The 18,480-nt window shown below is 42.0% G+C and overlaps 1 protein-coding gene across 7 annotated transcripts in view; it reads right to left on the reverse strand.

Moving 5' to 3' along the window:
* Positions 1 to 18,480, reverse strand: part of CDK5RAP1 (CDK5RAP1 mitochondrial tRNA methylthiotransferase) — a 72,028-nt gene that overhangs the window by 7,377 nt on the left and 46,171 nt on the right. For 5 of the 7 annotated variants that reach the window (XM_033839214.2, XM_033839216.2, XM_033839217.2 and 2 more), the window contains one exon: positions 16,487 to 16,756. In XM_033839214.2, the coding sequence (XP_033695105.1) occupies positions 16,676 to 16,756 (81 nt within the window). In that variant the 3' untranslated portion in view covers positions 16,487 to 16,675. Of the gene's footprint in view, positions 1 to 16,486; positions 16,757 to 18,480 lie in introns of those variants that run through there. The other 2 variants (XR_004521993.2, XR_004521992.2) reach the window with 1 other exon arrangement.

An 18,480-nucleotide genomic window follows, 5' to 3' on the forward strand; every position in this document is an offset into this window, starting at 1 on the left:
CACTGTCCTTGTGCCCAGCCTGAGAAACCACACCTGCATGAAACACCTTCCCACGGATCCTGGATTAGCAGAATTCAAAGGCTGCCCCACCTTCGAAAGCTAAAGGACAGAGACACAAAGAACTGGGAGGTCCCAAGGGCCGTCAGAGGTTGCATCCCTGATGTGCCCCTTCCCGACCTCTGGAGTTGGGTTCATTCTCTGGGTCCAAAAAATCAATGGATGCACTGAAATCAAAGTTCACCCACCAACAGGTGTCACAAATTTCACCTAAAAGATGATTCCATTTCCCTCAAATGTCCAAGAAAAATAAGACCCAGGACAGTTGGGTTTTGTCTTCTGCTTATCATCATGTATAGGTTCTGCCTAGGTTCTGCCCTCTGGAAAAGGTCAATGTCATTTGTTCTATGCATTTAACATTCCAGCCAATTCCAAAATGGGATCTTTGGCAACTGAAACTGTAGCTGAGGTTCACAGTATGAGAGCAGTGAAGTTGGGGAGGGCCCTGCAGCAAAATGCTGAGCCTGAAGGCAGGGACCCAGCCCAATCCCCACCCCAGCCCCTACTCCCCCACTTCAGGCATTAACCATCCCATCAGTCAAAATCGCCTCCCTCTCCCACACTCTTGCATTGTAAAGCTGTGGGAATACCACAGCATGATCATAACAGGACGTACAAAATCACAAAACATCGAGTGGTAGGAACCTAACAGAGAACTGGGCCTTCTCTAAATTATAGGAAAAACCTGAGGCCCAGAGAATAGGCTCTAGAATTTGGGGAGCTATTAAATGAGACAATAAGTGAGAAGGAGCCTGGGCTAGAGACTGGAAAATCCTGAATTCAGATGAGCACCACAGCAGGCTACTGACACCATTCAAGCCTCATTCCTGAGGCAATTAGGGAAAGGAAAAGGGGCTGAACAAATCATGTAACAACCATGTTTAAAATCCCCCAGGACTGCATTCATGCTCTTGTCTGCCTGAGACACTGTGTACTTTCCAATCCTCCTGCACCCATTTGGATCCTTCATATCACACACATCTGATACAAAATGTCACTTGACATGGAGGCCATCCCCGAACACCCTATCCAAAGGGACCCCATACCCACTCCCTCAGATCCCCGCTCTAGTATTGGTCACTCAATGCTGAGTGCCAACTATGACCAAGGCGTGACACTGGCACCACAGAGTGAATCTCCCAGGCTTCAACCATAACACCTAAAAGCCTGCCATAGGGGCCGGCCATGTATTCACTTCCATATGTACAATCCCTGTGAGGCATTACAACGATGACCATTTCTCGACCAGTAGGACGTGTCCAGCACAGGTCTAGACACTCAACGGACAATACATAAGAAAACAGAAAGTGCCGACTCACCCACCCAGGGAATGCAAATCTAGGCCATGAGGAGAGGCAAGGTTTTGGACCCACTTCTGTGAATCCATCTGTATTAAACATCCTGAGTATAGATATATTTAAGTACAAAGAAATACAGATATTAATGATGGGGAAAGAAAAAAAAACTAGAAAAGAACAAAAAGGAAATATCTGAGTCAAGCATGAGATTAGAAAATTCTCAAAAAATGGAATGGTGTACAAAAATGCTTATGAAGGTACTGTTAATTTTTCAAAAGCAAAATAAAAATGACATTAGGTCTATGCAAACAAAAAAAAAAAAAGAGGAGAAATACCAGTGCCGTCACTCAGAATCTCTTTTCCCTTCTTCATACTTCTCTGAACTTTTCCTGCCACGTGGGGTCTGTATTTTATAAACAGAGAGCGAAATGCGTATGAAAGGAAGAGGAATTATTCAATGGAGGCCAGAATTCCACAGATAAGATGAGCCTTGCTTGAGCTTGCTTGAGAAGAAAGTCATTCTAAGGTTGGGAGAACTGTGAGTTACGTATAAACATGCATACACACACATGTTACTTGAAGCACTACTTAAATGGAGGAATTCACCTGAAAAATGAAGATGTGTGGCTTCTCTTGGAAAATCAGAGGTCTGGGGGACCGAGCCGTCTGCTTCAGGGCTAATCAGCTGGAGAGAGCAGTGCTTCCTCCTCTCTAAGGGGCTCCTCTCTCCGTCTCCACAAACCCCGCCACGCCCCCACGGTCCTGCAACATGGAGGCTGGGAGGTCAACTGCCCTTTGCCTTCATGCTCATCCACTGGGGTGCTCACACCGGGCCACCTCACTCCTCAACATCAGAGCCAGGCCTCCAAAGATACTGAAATTGATGGTAGTCTCACATGATAACAGGGATTTTTCTCTTGTTCTCCCTCTAGACCCACTTTAACCAAAATACATCCCCTGTGCCTGGAAGTCCCCTTCCTCCAGATCCTAAAAATGTCAACACTGCTGTAATTTTGTCCCAAGAAATGCTCAAGGAAATCATCACTAACAGTGCCAGGCAGAGCTCTGTCAAGGTAAGCCTTACCCACATGGCTCCTCCACTCTCCTCTTTGCTTAAGTCTAGTCTATCAACCTCTAAGTTTGAGAAGGTAGAAATACAAGTAGGTTCTGGAACATTCTTCCATAGATAAATATGAGGAAATGCTATGGGATACATATTTTCCCTTAATGGTCATATAAGTGGGTCCTTGCTTACACTGGGGAAAAGGAGAAAGCAGGGGCACAGGAGGACAAATGTTTTCTGAGTGTCTCCTACGTGCCAGGTACAAAGCCAGGTGTCTTTACATGATGTCATTTCGTCCTCACAACAGCACTGAGAGGTAGAGCTTCTTATTCCCACTTTACAGGTGACCAAAGTGAGAGAAGCAACTTACCAATAGTCAAAGCATGTGCAAGGGGGTGGGTTTATCTACATATGAGGTATTCACTTGCCCCCCGCCCCAAAAGCGGTAGAAGGCAGTAGTTACAACAAAATACTAACCTTAAGTCCTCTCTGTGTCAGGCTCTATTTCAGCAATGTACAATGTTTCCTTACCAGAGTCTCCCAAAATCATCAAGTGCAGAACTATCTGCCACAAGAGCATAGAAAGAAACGGGCTTTAAACAGGATGAGGAGTAACAGAAAATGTGTCTCTGTGTTATATGCCCCACTGTCCTTCCGAGAAAGGAAATGAGATAAAGGGAAATGTCTGGAATTAGTGTCTGTGTGGTCATATCACCTGTACCAGCACCCAGCAAGGTGACCAATGCATACTGCAGGATCAATAAATATTTAAATAAAAGAACCAAGCAATGCATGGATATCTCGCAATGTAACATCCTGCAGTCCTTCTTCCTCTCCACACTCTAAATGATGACTTCTTTACAACAGATGAGTAACCTAGGTGCAAAGATCACCAAAATAGTCTACAACCACCTGTCAAGAAACAAAATCCACGCCACCTACTGGGTTGACATGGAAAAGGATGGTGAGAAGTTTGCCACTGGGCAGACGGTGAGTGCTAAGTAACAAATCACGACTGAGCTGTGAGGAGGAACTAGCAGGAGCAGAGGTCACATGGAAAGAAGAGTGTTCTGTAGGGGGAACTCATACCAAAACCCTGGGGGCCACAGTGCCTGTGTGTCCCTAGGAGGAGGAGACCAACCAGGCTGGTAGGCTCAGCCTTGAGGGAAGACTAAACAGGTGGTCCCCTGAGACCCAGTCATCTCCACTCCAGGCCTCACCTGTGACCTTGTTGGTCATATCACAATATGACATGTTTGCTGAGTAGCGTGGTGAAGGTATTTTTTTAACTCATGTTTGTTTTATATTAATGCAGGATTTAATCATCTCCCATGCATGCAAGATTTCAAAAGACAAACTGATAGCGGACATCAAGATTGAGAGGTACTTGTCTGTAACTACAAACCCCTCAACATTCGTCAGCACAGGAAGCAATATCAAAAACCCAATTCAAATCACATGCGAAGAGTAATGGAGAAGGCCCTTGGGAAATACTTGGATGATCACAGGGAAATCAGAAGGAAGTTTTACTCACGTGCTCTTATTCACCTTAAATTTGCTCTTTCCCCTCTGTATTCAACATTTTAAGGGGATATGGGGATATATGTATTCATATAGTTGATTCACTTTGTTATACAGCAGAAACTAACACAACATTGTAAAGCAATTATACTCCAATAAAGATGTTAAAAAATAAAAGTAAAAGTAAAATTTTTTTAAATAAAAAATAAATTTTATACGTGACTTTAAGAAGCAACTGAACTGGGACTTCCCTGGTGGCGCGGTGATTAAGAATCTGCCTGCCAATTCAAGGGACATGGGTTTGATCCCTGGTCTGCGAAGATCCCACGTGCCATGGAGCAACTAAGCCCATGCGCAACAACTACTGAGCCTGCACTCTAGAGCCCATGTGCCACAACTACTGAGCCCGCATGCCACAACTACTGAGACCTCATGCCACAACTACTGAAGCCCATGAGCCTAGAGCCCGTGCTCCACAACAAGAGAAGCCACCGCAATGAGAAGCCCGCGCACCGCAACAAAGAGTAGCCCCGGCTCACCGCAGCTAGAGAAAGCCTGCGCACGGCAACAAAGACCCAACACAGCCAAAAACAAATAAATAAAATTTTAAAAAAGAAGCAACTGAACTAATACCTAAACTCTACTTTAGAACTGGTTAATAATTTTTATTTAAAAATAATTTTTCCTTGTATTTTGTTTCCTGACAGCTCTCAATACAGAGTGACACCCCCTGAGGCTGTAAGTCGATTTGATTTTCAAAACATTTATCTATAATAGAGGAGAAATTATTTTAAAGCCAGGCACTCAGTGAAACGGGGACTCTGCAAAGGAAAAGATCACACAGACTAGATCACAGGCACAATGTGGAGCAGGACTGCAGGCTCCAAACCTAGGTTCTCTCTGGGAAGCTCTTAAAACTTGGTTCCCCAAGCTCAGTACTGGAATGCCACATTCAGTCAGTGACCTAAAGGAAGGCCTAGAGTCTGTGTTTTTTTAGTGTTGGGTGATTCTCATACACCAAGAAGTCTTGGGGGTCCACTGGAAGGAAAAAGATGATCTAGATTCTAATTTTGCCTTGGCTCACAGGAGGATATCCAGCCTCCCATAGCCTCACACTTCCCATCAGAGGTTTTCAGTCCTTGTTCTACAGAGCAAGCACATGGAGCCCCAGACGAGACCTGGGAGGTACGCAAGTGGGGAGAGCAAGGGTGGGACCCAGGGACCAGGCTCCAGAAAGAGATATGGAAACTTACAGAAGGTTCACCAACCACCTCCGCATTTAAGACATTTGATCTCCCACATGTTCACACTTTCATTCAACAAACATTTAGTGAGCATCACTACGTGTCCAGCCCTAAATCTATAACATGAAGCGGTGATGAGGTCCCAGACTCCAGGAGTGACCCTCTAGTTTAAGCAGGAGGACAGGAACAGATTAAAACCATAAATAAATAAGCCACATCATTAAGAGTCTGGTAACCACACACTGGACGGAGGCACACAATGGGTACCCAGAGGTGAACAACCTTATGTCTATGTCCCATATGTCAGCCGTGAGATAGTGGGGAGTCATGTGAGAGGTAGACTCTGGGAGTCGGTGCAAGCCTGGGGTTGCTTCATCTTATCTGTACCGGGCAGCTATGTGTTAGGCCAAGCTCTGTGCCAGGGAAGGATCACAAAAGGCATGAACCCTGACGCCACATAACTACCCACCTGACAGGGAACACAGACACTCATGCAAATAGCTGTCAATTGAGCATGAAGAAGACAGAGTGGAGGAAGCATGAAATGGAAGGCAGACTGTGGGTTCACTGAGAAAATGATGCCTGAACTCGGCCCTGAAGAAGGAGCAGTTTACCAGAGGGCAAAAGTATGTACCAGGTAGAGGGAACAGGATGTGCAAAGGGTAGGTCGCATGGACACATCGGCCTCTTGAGGGGAATGCATAAGAAGGGAGGTAAACATAGCACCAGCGAGGACGACCAGATCAGGGAGGGACTCAGAATGGATCCAAAGGAAGCACCATCCATCCTCCCCAAAATACTGAATTCACATTTGGCCTGAGGGCACATGGCTGTACCACTGTGCCTACAGCAATGTCTGGAACATAAAAGGAGCCCAAAAAACACTGGTAAAGGAGCCACCTGAGGCATCAAAACCTACTGAAGGGCCTTTGAAAATTCCCAAAGAATTAGAGGCCTGAGAGATAGATTAAGATCCACTTCCCCTCATAGCCTTGTAGAGTACCAGACTTCTTCCACCAGGAAAAAAGCCCATATGTACAGAGGCACCTAAGACCACTTTCCCTGATGTGAGGACTACCTGGGGGACTAGCAGATATACTAACAAAAATGCTCTACCCATCTCTTTCAGATGGACGAGGTGCAAAATGTGATACCTGTGGTTCTGAAGAAACTACTGCTTGCCACTGTTGGTATGTGGAACTAATAACGTGAACACCTACAAGAGTCAGTGTCACAAGAAAGGTACAAACATGGGAAACCACACTCCAGAATGTGACACGGCGTCTGATCACTGTGATTGAAAAGCACTTTTTTGTTTTTAGATAGAGACTTCAGCATCTTGAGATGGCAAAACATGAAAAACAAATCAAAATGTCCCTTCTACACTTCCAAATGAAATCCAGCCCACTAGGTGTTTTCAGAACAACAGCATCATGACAGGAAACAGGGACCAAGTCACCTAGTCACATAGATACTGGGGTTTGAGAAATGCAAGAGTGTGAGTTCATAACCCTTATAACCATCAAGAGATATGATGCAAAATGCCATCTGTACATATTTATGATGAACTCTAGGGGGTTCAATGTACTGCAAATGAAATCAAAATAGTAGGGCTTAATTCTTCTGTTTTCTCAAGGTAGGGAGGGGAGACATGCCGGCATATCTCTTGGTATCAATTCTCCGCGCATATAATGTCCATCAGATTTCCAGCTAGTTCTAGGGTCCTTGAGAACTCACCCTCACACACACAAAAGACTGGGAGAGACTATGCCTTAACTCAAATCCCTCCATTGAATGAGCAGGGGAGAGATTTCTCCTAGAGCCATACACTGCCCAAAGATATCCTCCAGCTGACTGTGGCTAAAACAACCCAGCCTAGTCATTGTTTCTTTCAACTCATATCATAAGATGCTCCTTCTTTATTTCAGAAAATTTAAATCAATGGAATATTCCACCAGGAGTAATCTCAAACTCACTAAACAATGCCAAGGTTCAAGTGCTTAAATTGGTAAGAAAAAGAAATATAAACATTTTCCTTTCACGCTAAAGCTCACTCTGCACTTCAGTCTTCAGAGTAACAAAGAGGGGCCAGTGGGCCCTGGCATCACAGTCTGTTCAGGGCTCTCCCACCAGCTCCCTCTGGTCCCCCCACTCTTTCCTAGGTAGATTCATTGCGTACTGCTCCTTCAGTTACCATGTAAGTCCTAACCCTGGATTAGAAACACCCCCACTATATATGCCTAATTCATCTACACTGTCACCTTGTGACTATTGGAGCCTCTCATTCTCTGCCACCCTGACTCAAATTTCCCCTTCTTCCCATCTATCTAACCCTACACTCAGAGAAAACTGAAAAGAGAACTTGTTTTCTGAAAAACATTTAAAAGAACGGGAGTTTTCCATACACAAAAATAAACTCAAAATGGATTAAAGACCTAAATGTAAGGCCGGACACTATAAAACTCTTAGAGGAAAACATAGGCGGAACACTCTATGACATAAACCACAGCAAGATCCTTTTTGACCCACCTCCTAGAGAAATGGAAATAAAAACAAAAATAAACAAATGGGACCTAATGAAACTTCAAAGCTTTAGCACAGCAAAGGAAACCAGAAACAAGACAAAAAGACAGCCCTCAGCATGGGAGAAAATATTTGCAAACGAAGCAACTGACAAAGGATTAATCTCCAAAATTTACAAGCAGCTCATGCAGCTCAATATCAAAAAAAGAAACAACCCAATCCAAAAATGGGCAGAAGACCTAAATAGACATTTCTCCAAAGAAGATATACAGACTGCCAACAAACACATGAAAAGATGCTCAACATCACTAATCATTAGAGAAATGCAAATCAAAACTACAATGAGGGGTTTCCCTGGTGGCGCACTGGTTGAGAGTCCGCCTGCCGATGCAGGGGACATGGGTTCGTGCCCCGGTCTGGGAAGATCCCACATGCCGCGGAGCGACTAGGCCCGTGAGCCATGGCCGCTGAGCCTGCGCGTCCGGAGCCTGTGTTCCGCAACGGGAGAGGCCACAACAGTGAGAGGCTCGTGTACCGCAAAAAAAAAAAAACTACAATGAGGTATCACCTCACACCGGTCAGAACAGCCATCATCAAAAAATCTACAAACAATAAATGCTGGAGAGGGTGTGGAGAAAAGGGGACCCTCTTGCACTGTTGGTGGGAATGTAAATTGGTACAGCCACTATGGAGAACGGTATGGAGGTTCCTTAAAAAACTAAAAATAGAACTACCATTCGACCCAGCAATCCCACTACTGGGCATATACCCCGAGAAAACCATAATTCAAAAAGACACATGCACCCCAATGTTCACTGCAGCACTATTTACAATAGCCAGGTCATGGAAGCAACTTAATGCCCATCGACAGACGAATGGATAAAGAAGTTGTGGTACATATATACAATGGAATATTAGCCATAAAAAGGAACGAAACTGAGTCATTTGTTGAGAAGTGGATACATCTAGAGACTGTCATACAGAGTGAAGTAAGTCAGAAAGAGAAAAACAAATATCGTATATTAACGCATGTATGTGGAACCTAGAAAAATGGTACAGATGAACTGGTTTGCAGGGCAGGAGTTGAGACACAGATGTAGAGAACAAACGTATGGACACCAAGGGGGGAAAACTGCGGTGGGGTGGGGATGGTGGTGTGCAGAATTGGGCGATTGGGATTGACATGTATACACTGATGTATATAAAATTGACGACTAATAAAACCTGCAGTATAAAAAAACAAACAGGGCTTCCCTGGTGGCGCAGTGGTTGAGAGTCCGCCTGCCGATGCAGGGGACACGAGTTTATGCCCCGGTCCAGGAAGATCCCACATGCTGCGGAGTGGCTAGGCCCGTGAACCATGGCTGCTGAGCCTGTGCGTCCAGAGCCTGTGCTCCGCAATGGGAGAGGCCACAGCAGTGAGAGACCCGTGTACCGCAAAAAAACAAACAAACAAACAAGAACAACAAAAAAACCAACTAATACTAAACTTTCTTAGGGTTATTTGTATGGAAATATGTTAATATAAATGTCTCAGACATTACATGAAATTTCTAAAAATCTTATATGTTCTGGTATAATGTTATAAGTCATAATTCTAGTTATTATTTTAAAATGTATATCTCAGAAATAACTAAATTTCCTTGTCAATTGCATTATTATGAACTTTCATCAAATCTTTAACCGTGGTCATTTTTAAGTCTTTTGTCATTTCAGACAGTTCTGGGTATACTCTGATGCTTTTGCAAATATGTTCCTATAAAAGGGTTTCATCTTCAAGGAATTCATGGAAAAGACTCTGACAAGTACAGGTTTCTGGTAACTGATTATACTGCTGAACTGAATGAATAAGCATTTTCAGAACTCTAATGGAAAACTGATGAATTCATAAAAGTGCTAACAAAAGATCAAGATGAAAAAAAATTAATTACATGGGACTGAGTGAACTGATGAGGATGATTATAATTTTTGTGACTTTCTGTTTGAATAAAAAAAAAATCCCACAAGGACTCAGAGGCAAAAAATATACAAATCAATTTTCACTGCAAAGTAAAGGAGCTGTTACAGTGGAGGATTACTGGACTGAATGTCAATATTATGGCATAGTATGAGTGTGTTTTGTGTTTGGTAATTGCAATCGTTGCTTTTGTTGTGGTCATCCATTTACAATGCTTGGTGTCAGTTTATCTCTTGTAAAAATAAAATACAGCGTGTATGTGAAATAAAATAAAATAAAATAAAAAGATTAAATGAGGTACTGCATGCAGAAAGCTTATCCCTGGTTCTAGCACACAGTGAGCACTAAATACGTATTACTTATTTTTGGAGATTAATATGAACTTTCTTGTGATGGGGTGGAGGCCAGAAGAAGGCAAAATGTTTTGTGAACTTCATTCTCAGGAATAAAAGAACAAAAGTGCGTTGGGACATATATCTACCCTATGACCCAGCAATTTTAGTTCTGGTCATTCACCAATGAGAAATATAAAATATGTCCAAAATGGGCAAGGATTTTCCTCACAGCTTTATTCATAAAAGACTAAAACTTGAAACAACTCAAATGTCCACCAACAGGTGAATGGACATATAAATTGTGATATTTTCATACAATAAGATATTAATCAGTAATAAAAAGGAATGAACCGATGTGTACAACAACATGCATATATCTCAAAACATTATGTTGAGCAAAAGAAACCAGACACAAAAGTTGCTTACTGTATAGTCTGTATAGTCTGCAAATGAATTTCTGGAACTGACAAAACTAAGCTAATGTAATAGAAATTGGAGCAGTAGTTGCCTTAGCGGGAGGGTTGACTGGAGAGGTGCACTGGGAACTTTGTGGGGTGATGGGAAATATTCTATATCTTGATTGGGATGGTGGTTACGAAAGTGTACACATTGTCAAAACACATCAACATGTACACTTAAAATATGAGCATTTAATTTTACGTAAATTCAAATTCAATAAAAAATAACTCCCAAGAAAATGCAAAAAAATATATATAAAAATCCTAGAAGATAACATAGGAGAAAATCTAGGTGACCTTGAGTTTGGCAGTTACTTTTTAGGCACAACACCAAGGGCACAATCTAAGAAAGAGGTCATTAAGAAGTTGGACTTCATTAAAATTAAAAACTTTGGCTCTGTGAAAGATGAAGTTAAGAGAATGAGAAGACCAGGCACAATCTGGGAGAAAATATTTGCAAAGCATATATCTAATAAAGGATTGGTATTCAAAATATACAAAGAAGAGACTTCCCTGGTGGCACAGTGGTTAAGAATCTGCCTGCCAATGCAGGGGACACAGGTTTGAGCCCTGGTCCAGGAGGATCCCACGTGCCACGGAGCAACTAAGCCCGTGCACCACAACTACTAAGCCTGCGCTCTAGAGCCCGTGAGCCACAACTACTGAAGCCTGCAAGCCACAACTACTGAAGCATGCAAGCCACAACTACTGAGCCCGCGTGCCTAGAGCCCTACTCTGCAACAAGAGAAGCCACCACAATGAGAAACCCTCACACCGAAATGAAGCATAGCCCCCACTCACCCTGCCAACTAGAGGAAGCCCATCATGAGCAGCAACAAAGACCCAACACAGCCAAAAATAAATAAATGAATAAATAAATAAATGTATATAAAATATACAAAGAACTCTTCTTTTTTTTTTTTTTGCACGATGCTGCGTGGAATGCCGGATCTTAGTTCCCAGACCAGGGATCAAACCCACATCCCCTGCAGTGGAAATGCGGAGTTTCAACCACTGGACCTCCAGGGAAGTTCAAAGTATACAAAGAACTCTTAAAATCCAACAATAAGAAAATTAACAACCTGATTAAAAAGCAGACAAAAGGGCTTCCCTGGTGGCACAGTGGTTGAGAGTCCGTCTGCCGATGCAGGGGACACGGGTTCATGCCCTGGTCCAGGAAGACCCCACATGCCACAGAGCGGCTGGGCCCGTGAGCCATGGCTGCTGAGCCTGCACGTCCAGAGCCTCTGCTCCGCAACGGGAGAGGCCACAACAGTGAGAGGCCTGCGTACTCCAAAAAAAAAAAAAAAAAAAAAAAACAGACAAAGATCTAAACAGACATCTTACCAAAGAGACACAGATGGCAAAGAAGCATATGAAAAGATGCTCAACATATGTCATTAGGGAACTGCAAATAAAATAACAAGATACTACTACACATCTATTAGAATGGGTAAAATTCCAAACACTGACAACAACAAATGTTGATAAGGCAGGAACTCTCATTCATTGCTGGTGAAAATGCAAAATGGTGCAGCCACTTTGGAAGACAGTTTGGCAGTTTTTTATAAAACTAAACATACTCTTCACATATGACCCAGCAATCACGCTCCATGATATTTACCCAAATGAGTTGTAAACTTATGTCCACACAAATACTTGTCACAGATGTTTTATGGCAGCTTTATTCATAATTGCCAAAACTTGGAAGCAACCAAGATGACCTTCATTAGGTGAATGAATAAATACATTTATCCAGTGTCGTATATCCATACAATGGAATAATATTCAGCACTAAAAAGAAATGAGCTATAAAGCCATGAAAAGACATGGAGGAACTTTAAATGCATATTACTAACTGAAAGAAGCCAATCTGAAAAGGCCACATAATGTATGATTCCAACTATATAACATTCTGGAAAAGGCAAAATTATTGAGACAGTAGAAAATTCAGTGATTGCCAGAGGTTGGCAGGAGGGAGGGATGAAAAGAATTTTAGAGCAAGGTAACTATTCGGTATGATACTATAATGATGGATACAAGTCTATAAATTTGTAAAACCCCACAGAATGTATAACATCAAGCGAGAACCCTAGTGTAAACTATGGACTTTTGATGATAATGGTAAGTCAATGTAGGTTCATCAATTGTAACAAATGTACCACACTGGCGTGGGATGTTGATAGTGAGAGAGGTTGTACATGGGCACGAGGCAGGAGGTATATGGGAATGCTCTGTGCTTTCTTGTTATTTTGCTGTAAACCTAAAACCACTCTAGAAGAACAAAGTCTATTTTTAAAAGAAGATCTTGAATCAATAACCTATCTGCCACCATAAGCACTAGAGAAAGAAGAGCAAACTAAACCCAAAGCAAGCAAAACAAAAGAAATAAAAAGGATTACAAAAAAATCCTATGAACAATTTATGCCAATAAATTAGATAACCTGGTTGAAATGGACAAATTGCTAGAAATACACAACCTACCAAATCTGACTCAAAAAGAAATGGAAAATATAAACAGATCTATAACTAGTAAGGAGACTGAATTAGTAATCAATACATTCTATTAACATGGAGTATTACCAATGATTGACATTATTCAACGATAAAAAAGGAATGAAGGACTAACACATTACACAACATGGATGAACCTTGAAAACACTATGTTTAGTGAAAGAAACCAGACACAAAGGCCACATATTGTATTATTACATTTATATATTAAGAAAATGTCCAGAATAGGCAAATCCATAGAGACAGAAAGGATAGTAGTGTTTGCCAAGGGATGTTGGGGGGAGTGGAAAATGAGGACTGACCACTAACAGGCATGGGGTTTCTTTTTGGAGAGATGAAAATGTTCTGGAATTAGACAGTGGTAATGGTTGCATAACCTCATCAATTTACTAAAAACCACTGAACTGCATAAATGGTGAAATTAATGGTAGGTGAATTACATCGCAACGAAAAGGGAGAGGGAATCAGTCAAAGTGGCTATATAGGGTTACAGTAACATCAGACAATGTGGATTTCAAAGCAAAAAATATTACCAGGGGTAAAGAAGGTCACTTCATGTTGATAAAGGAATCAATTATCAAGGGAACATAAAAATCCTAAATGTTTATTCATGTATTAACATAGCTTCAAAATACGTGAAGCAAAACACTGTAGAACTGCAAGAGGGAAAGAGACAAATCCATAATTATTTTCAAAAATTTCGGGCTTCCCTGGTGGCGCAGTGGTTGAGAATCTGCCTGCCAATGCAGGGGACACGGGTTCAAGCCCTGGTCTGGGAAGATCCCACATTCCGCGGAGCAACTAGGCCCGTGAGCCACAACTACTGAGCCTGTGCGTCTGGAGCCTGTGCTCCGCAACAAGAGAGGCCACGATAGTGAGAGGCCGGCGCACCGCAATGAAGAGTGGCCCCCGCTTGCCACAACTAGAGAAAGGCCTCGCACAGAAACGAAGACACAACACAGCCAAAAGTAAATAAATAAATAAAATTAAAAAAAAAAAAATTTCAATACCCCTCTCTCAATACCTGATAGAACTCGATAGATAGTAGGCAAGGATATTATAGGTTTAATGTGAACTGACTGACATTTACAGAACACTACACCCAACAACAGCAGAATACATATTCTTCTCCAATGTACACCGAACATTTACAAAGACAGATCATACTCTGAGCCATTAAACAAGTCTCAATAAAATTCAAATGATTAAAGTCATACAAAGTATGTTCTCTAACCACAACGTAATTAAATTAGAAATCTAACACAAAGATCTCAGGAAAATCCCCAAACATGTAGAAATTAAATAACCCAGTTCTAAATAACCCATTGGTCAAAGAAAATAATCAAAAGGGAAATTGGGAAGTATTAAACACAACATGTCAAAAGGCATGACAGAAAAATCCATGGTAGCTTGGGGATGGGGGATCAGAGGCGAGAGGGATTACAAAGGGACATGAGAAAAATTTCAGGGGTGATGAATATATTCACTATTTTGATTTGGTGACGGTTTATACATGGTTATATACATAGGTCAAAACTTACCAAACTATACACTTGAAATGTGTGCATATCAGTTGTATGTCAATTACACATACTTCAATAAAGCTGTTAGTAGTGTACATGGTGTATAACCATTTGTATGAAACAAATACACACACTAAACACCATATATACAGAGACTATATCTGAAAAGACATATTAGAAAATGATAAATGTGCTGGCTTTTTTTTGGGGGGGGGCCACATCCTGCAGCATGTGGGCTCTTAGTTCCAACCAAGGATCAAATCTGTGTCCCCTGCAGTGGAAGCGCGGAGTCTTAACCACTGGACCACCAGGGAAGTCCCAAGTGCTGGCTTTTTAAAAAGGAACTAGGGGATTAGAAAAAAGTGATGGGAAGGAAACGGGCCAATTACAGATACCTACTGTATTGTTTGAATTATTTACCACATGTATGTTTCACTTTTTCATAAAAAGTAAAATAAAATTTCCAAAAAAGAATTTTTCACATATTTTGAAAGAAGAACTGAGGTGAAGAGCCATAACAAACATTTCTTGAGTAGAAGATGGATCTTGAGGGCAGAAATCAACCCTCTCAAGCCATACCGACAGGTGAGGAAGATGTTCCTAGCCTGGGATTCCCAAAGGCTACCATGCAGGTCAGTGGAAGGGGTCAAAGGAGATCATAGCCAGACACACAATAAAAGCCTCAGCATATCCTAATATACACAGTCTGTTTTAGAAGCAAAATCTTTCAATGATCACTCTCATTTGTTAAGATTTTACTATGGGGGCTTCCCTGGTGGCGCAGTGGTTAAGAATCCGCCTGCCAATGCAGGGGACACGGGTTCGAGCCCTGGCCCGGGAAGATCCCTCATGCCGCAGAGCAACTAAGCCCATGCGCCACAACTACTGAGCCTGAGCTCTAGAGTCCACAAGCCACAACTACTGAAGCCCGTGCACCTAGAGCCCGTGCTCCGCAACAAGAGAAGCCACTGCAAGCCTACGCACCGCAACGAAGAGTAGCCCCCTCTCGCCGCAACTAGAGAAAGCCCACGCACAGCAACGAGAACCCAACACAGCCAAAAATAAATAAATAAATAAACTAAAAAAAAAAAAAAAAGATTTTACTATGTTCCATAGACAGTGCTAAATTCTTTACAAGTATAATCTCACTGACCTCCATAAGAGATAAGCATTTTATTATTATCCCCATGTCACAAGAGAAAATCAAGGCACACAAGAATAATAAAGTAACTACTCAAGTTCACACAACTCTGAAGCAATGGAGTGGGGAATTCAACGAAAGTCCTTCTGACTCCAAATATTCTACACTACCATCTTTTGGATTTTTTTTTTCATGATCCCCACAGAATGACATAATCTTGGTAGTGAATGGGCCAAAAATGACTCCTCAGAGCCTACTATAAGGTAATGATGCTTTCTAAACTCCAAGTGCTGTCAGACCTGAAGGTAAAGAGTGAACTGACAGGGGCTTCCCTGGTGGCGCAGTGGTTGAGAGTCCGCCTGCTGATGCGGGGGGACATGGGTTCGTGCCCCAGTCCGGGAAGATCCCACATGCTGCGGAGCGGCTGGTCCCGTGAGCCATGGCCGCTGAGCCTGCGCGTCCGGAGCCTGTGCTCTGCAGCGGGAGGGGCCGCAACAGTGAGAGGCCCGCGTACCGCAAAAAAAAAAAAAAAAAAGAATGAACTGACAGGCTAAAAAAGGGGTCCATGAGGGAAATTCTCAGGTAAAATATGAGAATAAAGTGAGGAGACAGGCAGCTAAGTCAATGTTATCAAACCAAAATGTTAGAAAGATCTAGAGCAGTTTTTGCTAAGCAAATGGTTCTCTCCACCTTCGCCTCCCCTTCAGTCTCTAATTCCTAGGGTACATGGGAGAAAACCAGAGAGGTTTTCTGGTAGAAATCGGGCTGGGAAACACTTAATCCAGAAACTATAGGGAAAATCTCAGAGACACTAACCAAGGCAAAAATGAAGTAAAAGTAGATAAAAAGGGACCACTTTAGTTTAGGTAAATTTAATGACTGTAAAAGCTGTTCACAAAGGAGCAAAGAAATGCATTTTCCATTTCATAGAAAGCTGCTTCACCACTTACAGCTTGTCTCCAAAGCTTCGTTACCTCTTTCATTAGTGACCAGTCATCTCTCTCTTCCTGCTGGGAAGGAATGAGAGGCCAACCACTCAGGTCAGCAATATGCTGCAGAGTCCTTCAGAGTGGTCCTGCAGAGAACATGTCCTTTAAGTGTCTGAGAGCTGGCTGAGGTGATCTGAAAGAAAACCAGTCAGAAGAAGGCAAGGTAACCAGGACTGAACTACAGGGACTTAATATGAATCATCCAGAGGAGAGGCCACCAAAAGGAATCTAATGGAGATAACAGGCCAGCAGAGACTGCATGGTTCCTCTGTGCCCCCAATGCTTAGAGGAAGAGACGTTTGATACAATGCTAATGCATATAAGTTAAGAAGTCCAAAATAGGTCATTCCCAAACAGCCACTTCTCCCTTTTCTCTTGGGAGATGGCTTCTCCCCAGAGGCAACCATAAAGTTCAGGTGTGAGCTGCCTATCAGAGACCCTGCCCCTCCTAATCCCAGAGGTAAGCTGTGATCCAGGCTGTACCAGTCAAATTCCTCCTTAAGATATTTATGGCCAATATTTGGTGAGAAAGGCTCTCTTTTTTCTCTAATTGAGAGCTGAAAGCATGTGACCCCCAAAATTACCAGAGGCCTCATTTCTGACCATAAGAATGAGTCAGTCCATTAGTAAATATTTATTTAGTGCCTATTGTGTTCTAGGAATTGTCCTACGTGCTAGAGATATCAAGAAGAACAAAACAGATGTTTTTCCTACCCTCAAAAGAGCTTTCAAGAGAAGACAGACAATATATAAACAAACGAAAATTATTTCAGGCACTAAAAAGTGCTATGAAGATAAAATGGGCTAATGTAAACAGTGAAAAAAGCAAGGCAGAGGGAAGCTGCTTTCAGCACTACAGTGGGCCTCTCAAGGAGATGACATTTAAGAGAACTTGAAGGTTTAAAAGAAGGCAGCCAGGCAAAAATCAAGAGTCTCCTAAGCAACACAGCATGTGCACAGTCCCTGACACTAGAACTAGGTCTGAGGGGCAAAAAGGAGGTCACCAAGACTAGAGGAAAGAGAATAAAAAGAGTACAGGGCATATGAGGTTGGAAAGGTAGCTGGGGAAGATCACAAAAGGCCATGGACACCCTGCATTTTATGCTGGCTCCAATGAGAAATCACTGTGGGGCTTAAGCACATGAGTGAGTGATCTGATTTAGAAAGGTCACACTGACTTCTATGGGGCAGAACGACTAGAGGGCAAGAATGGAAACAGGAATATGAAGCCTCTGAAATTCTCAGGTACTGTTTGTTGGTGGGAGTGTAAACTGGTACAACCATTTTGGCTATTTCTACTATACACACCCTGTTACACAGCAATTCCAAACCATATACCCTATAGAAATGAATATATACTTGCACTAAAACACAGGCATAGTCGTAGCAATTCTATTCATAATAGCTCCAAACTGGAAACAACCAAAATGACCAATATATAAATTGTGGTATATTCATATAATATGGATAAATATAATCATGGATGAATTGCACAATATCCATGCATCAAAAATATACACTGTATTAGAGCAATTATACTCCAATAAAGATGTTAAGAATATATATATATATATATATATATATACACACACACACACACACTGTATGATTCAATTTTATATCAAAAACAAGCAAAACTGAACTATGGTATTAGAAATTAGGATGCAGGGGAAAAGAGTAACTGGTAGGAACATGACAGGGGTTTGGGGAGTTCTGAAAATATTTTGTTTCTTAATTCAGGTGGTATTCACATGGGTAGGGTCACTTTGTGATGATTCATCAAGTAGTACACTTGTGAGCAATTTTCTACATTTATGATATGCTTCAATAAATAATTCATTTTCAAAATATAGAAAC

The sequence above is a fragment of the Tursiops truncatus genome, chromosome 15 (genome assembly GCF_011762595.2).
Source record: "Tursiops truncatus isolate mTurTru1 chromosome 15, mTurTru1.mat.Y, whole genome shotgun sequence".
In the NCBI taxonomy this organism is placed as follows: domain Eukaryota; kingdom Metazoa; phylum Chordata; class Mammalia; order Artiodactyla; family Delphinidae; genus Tursiops; species Tursiops truncatus.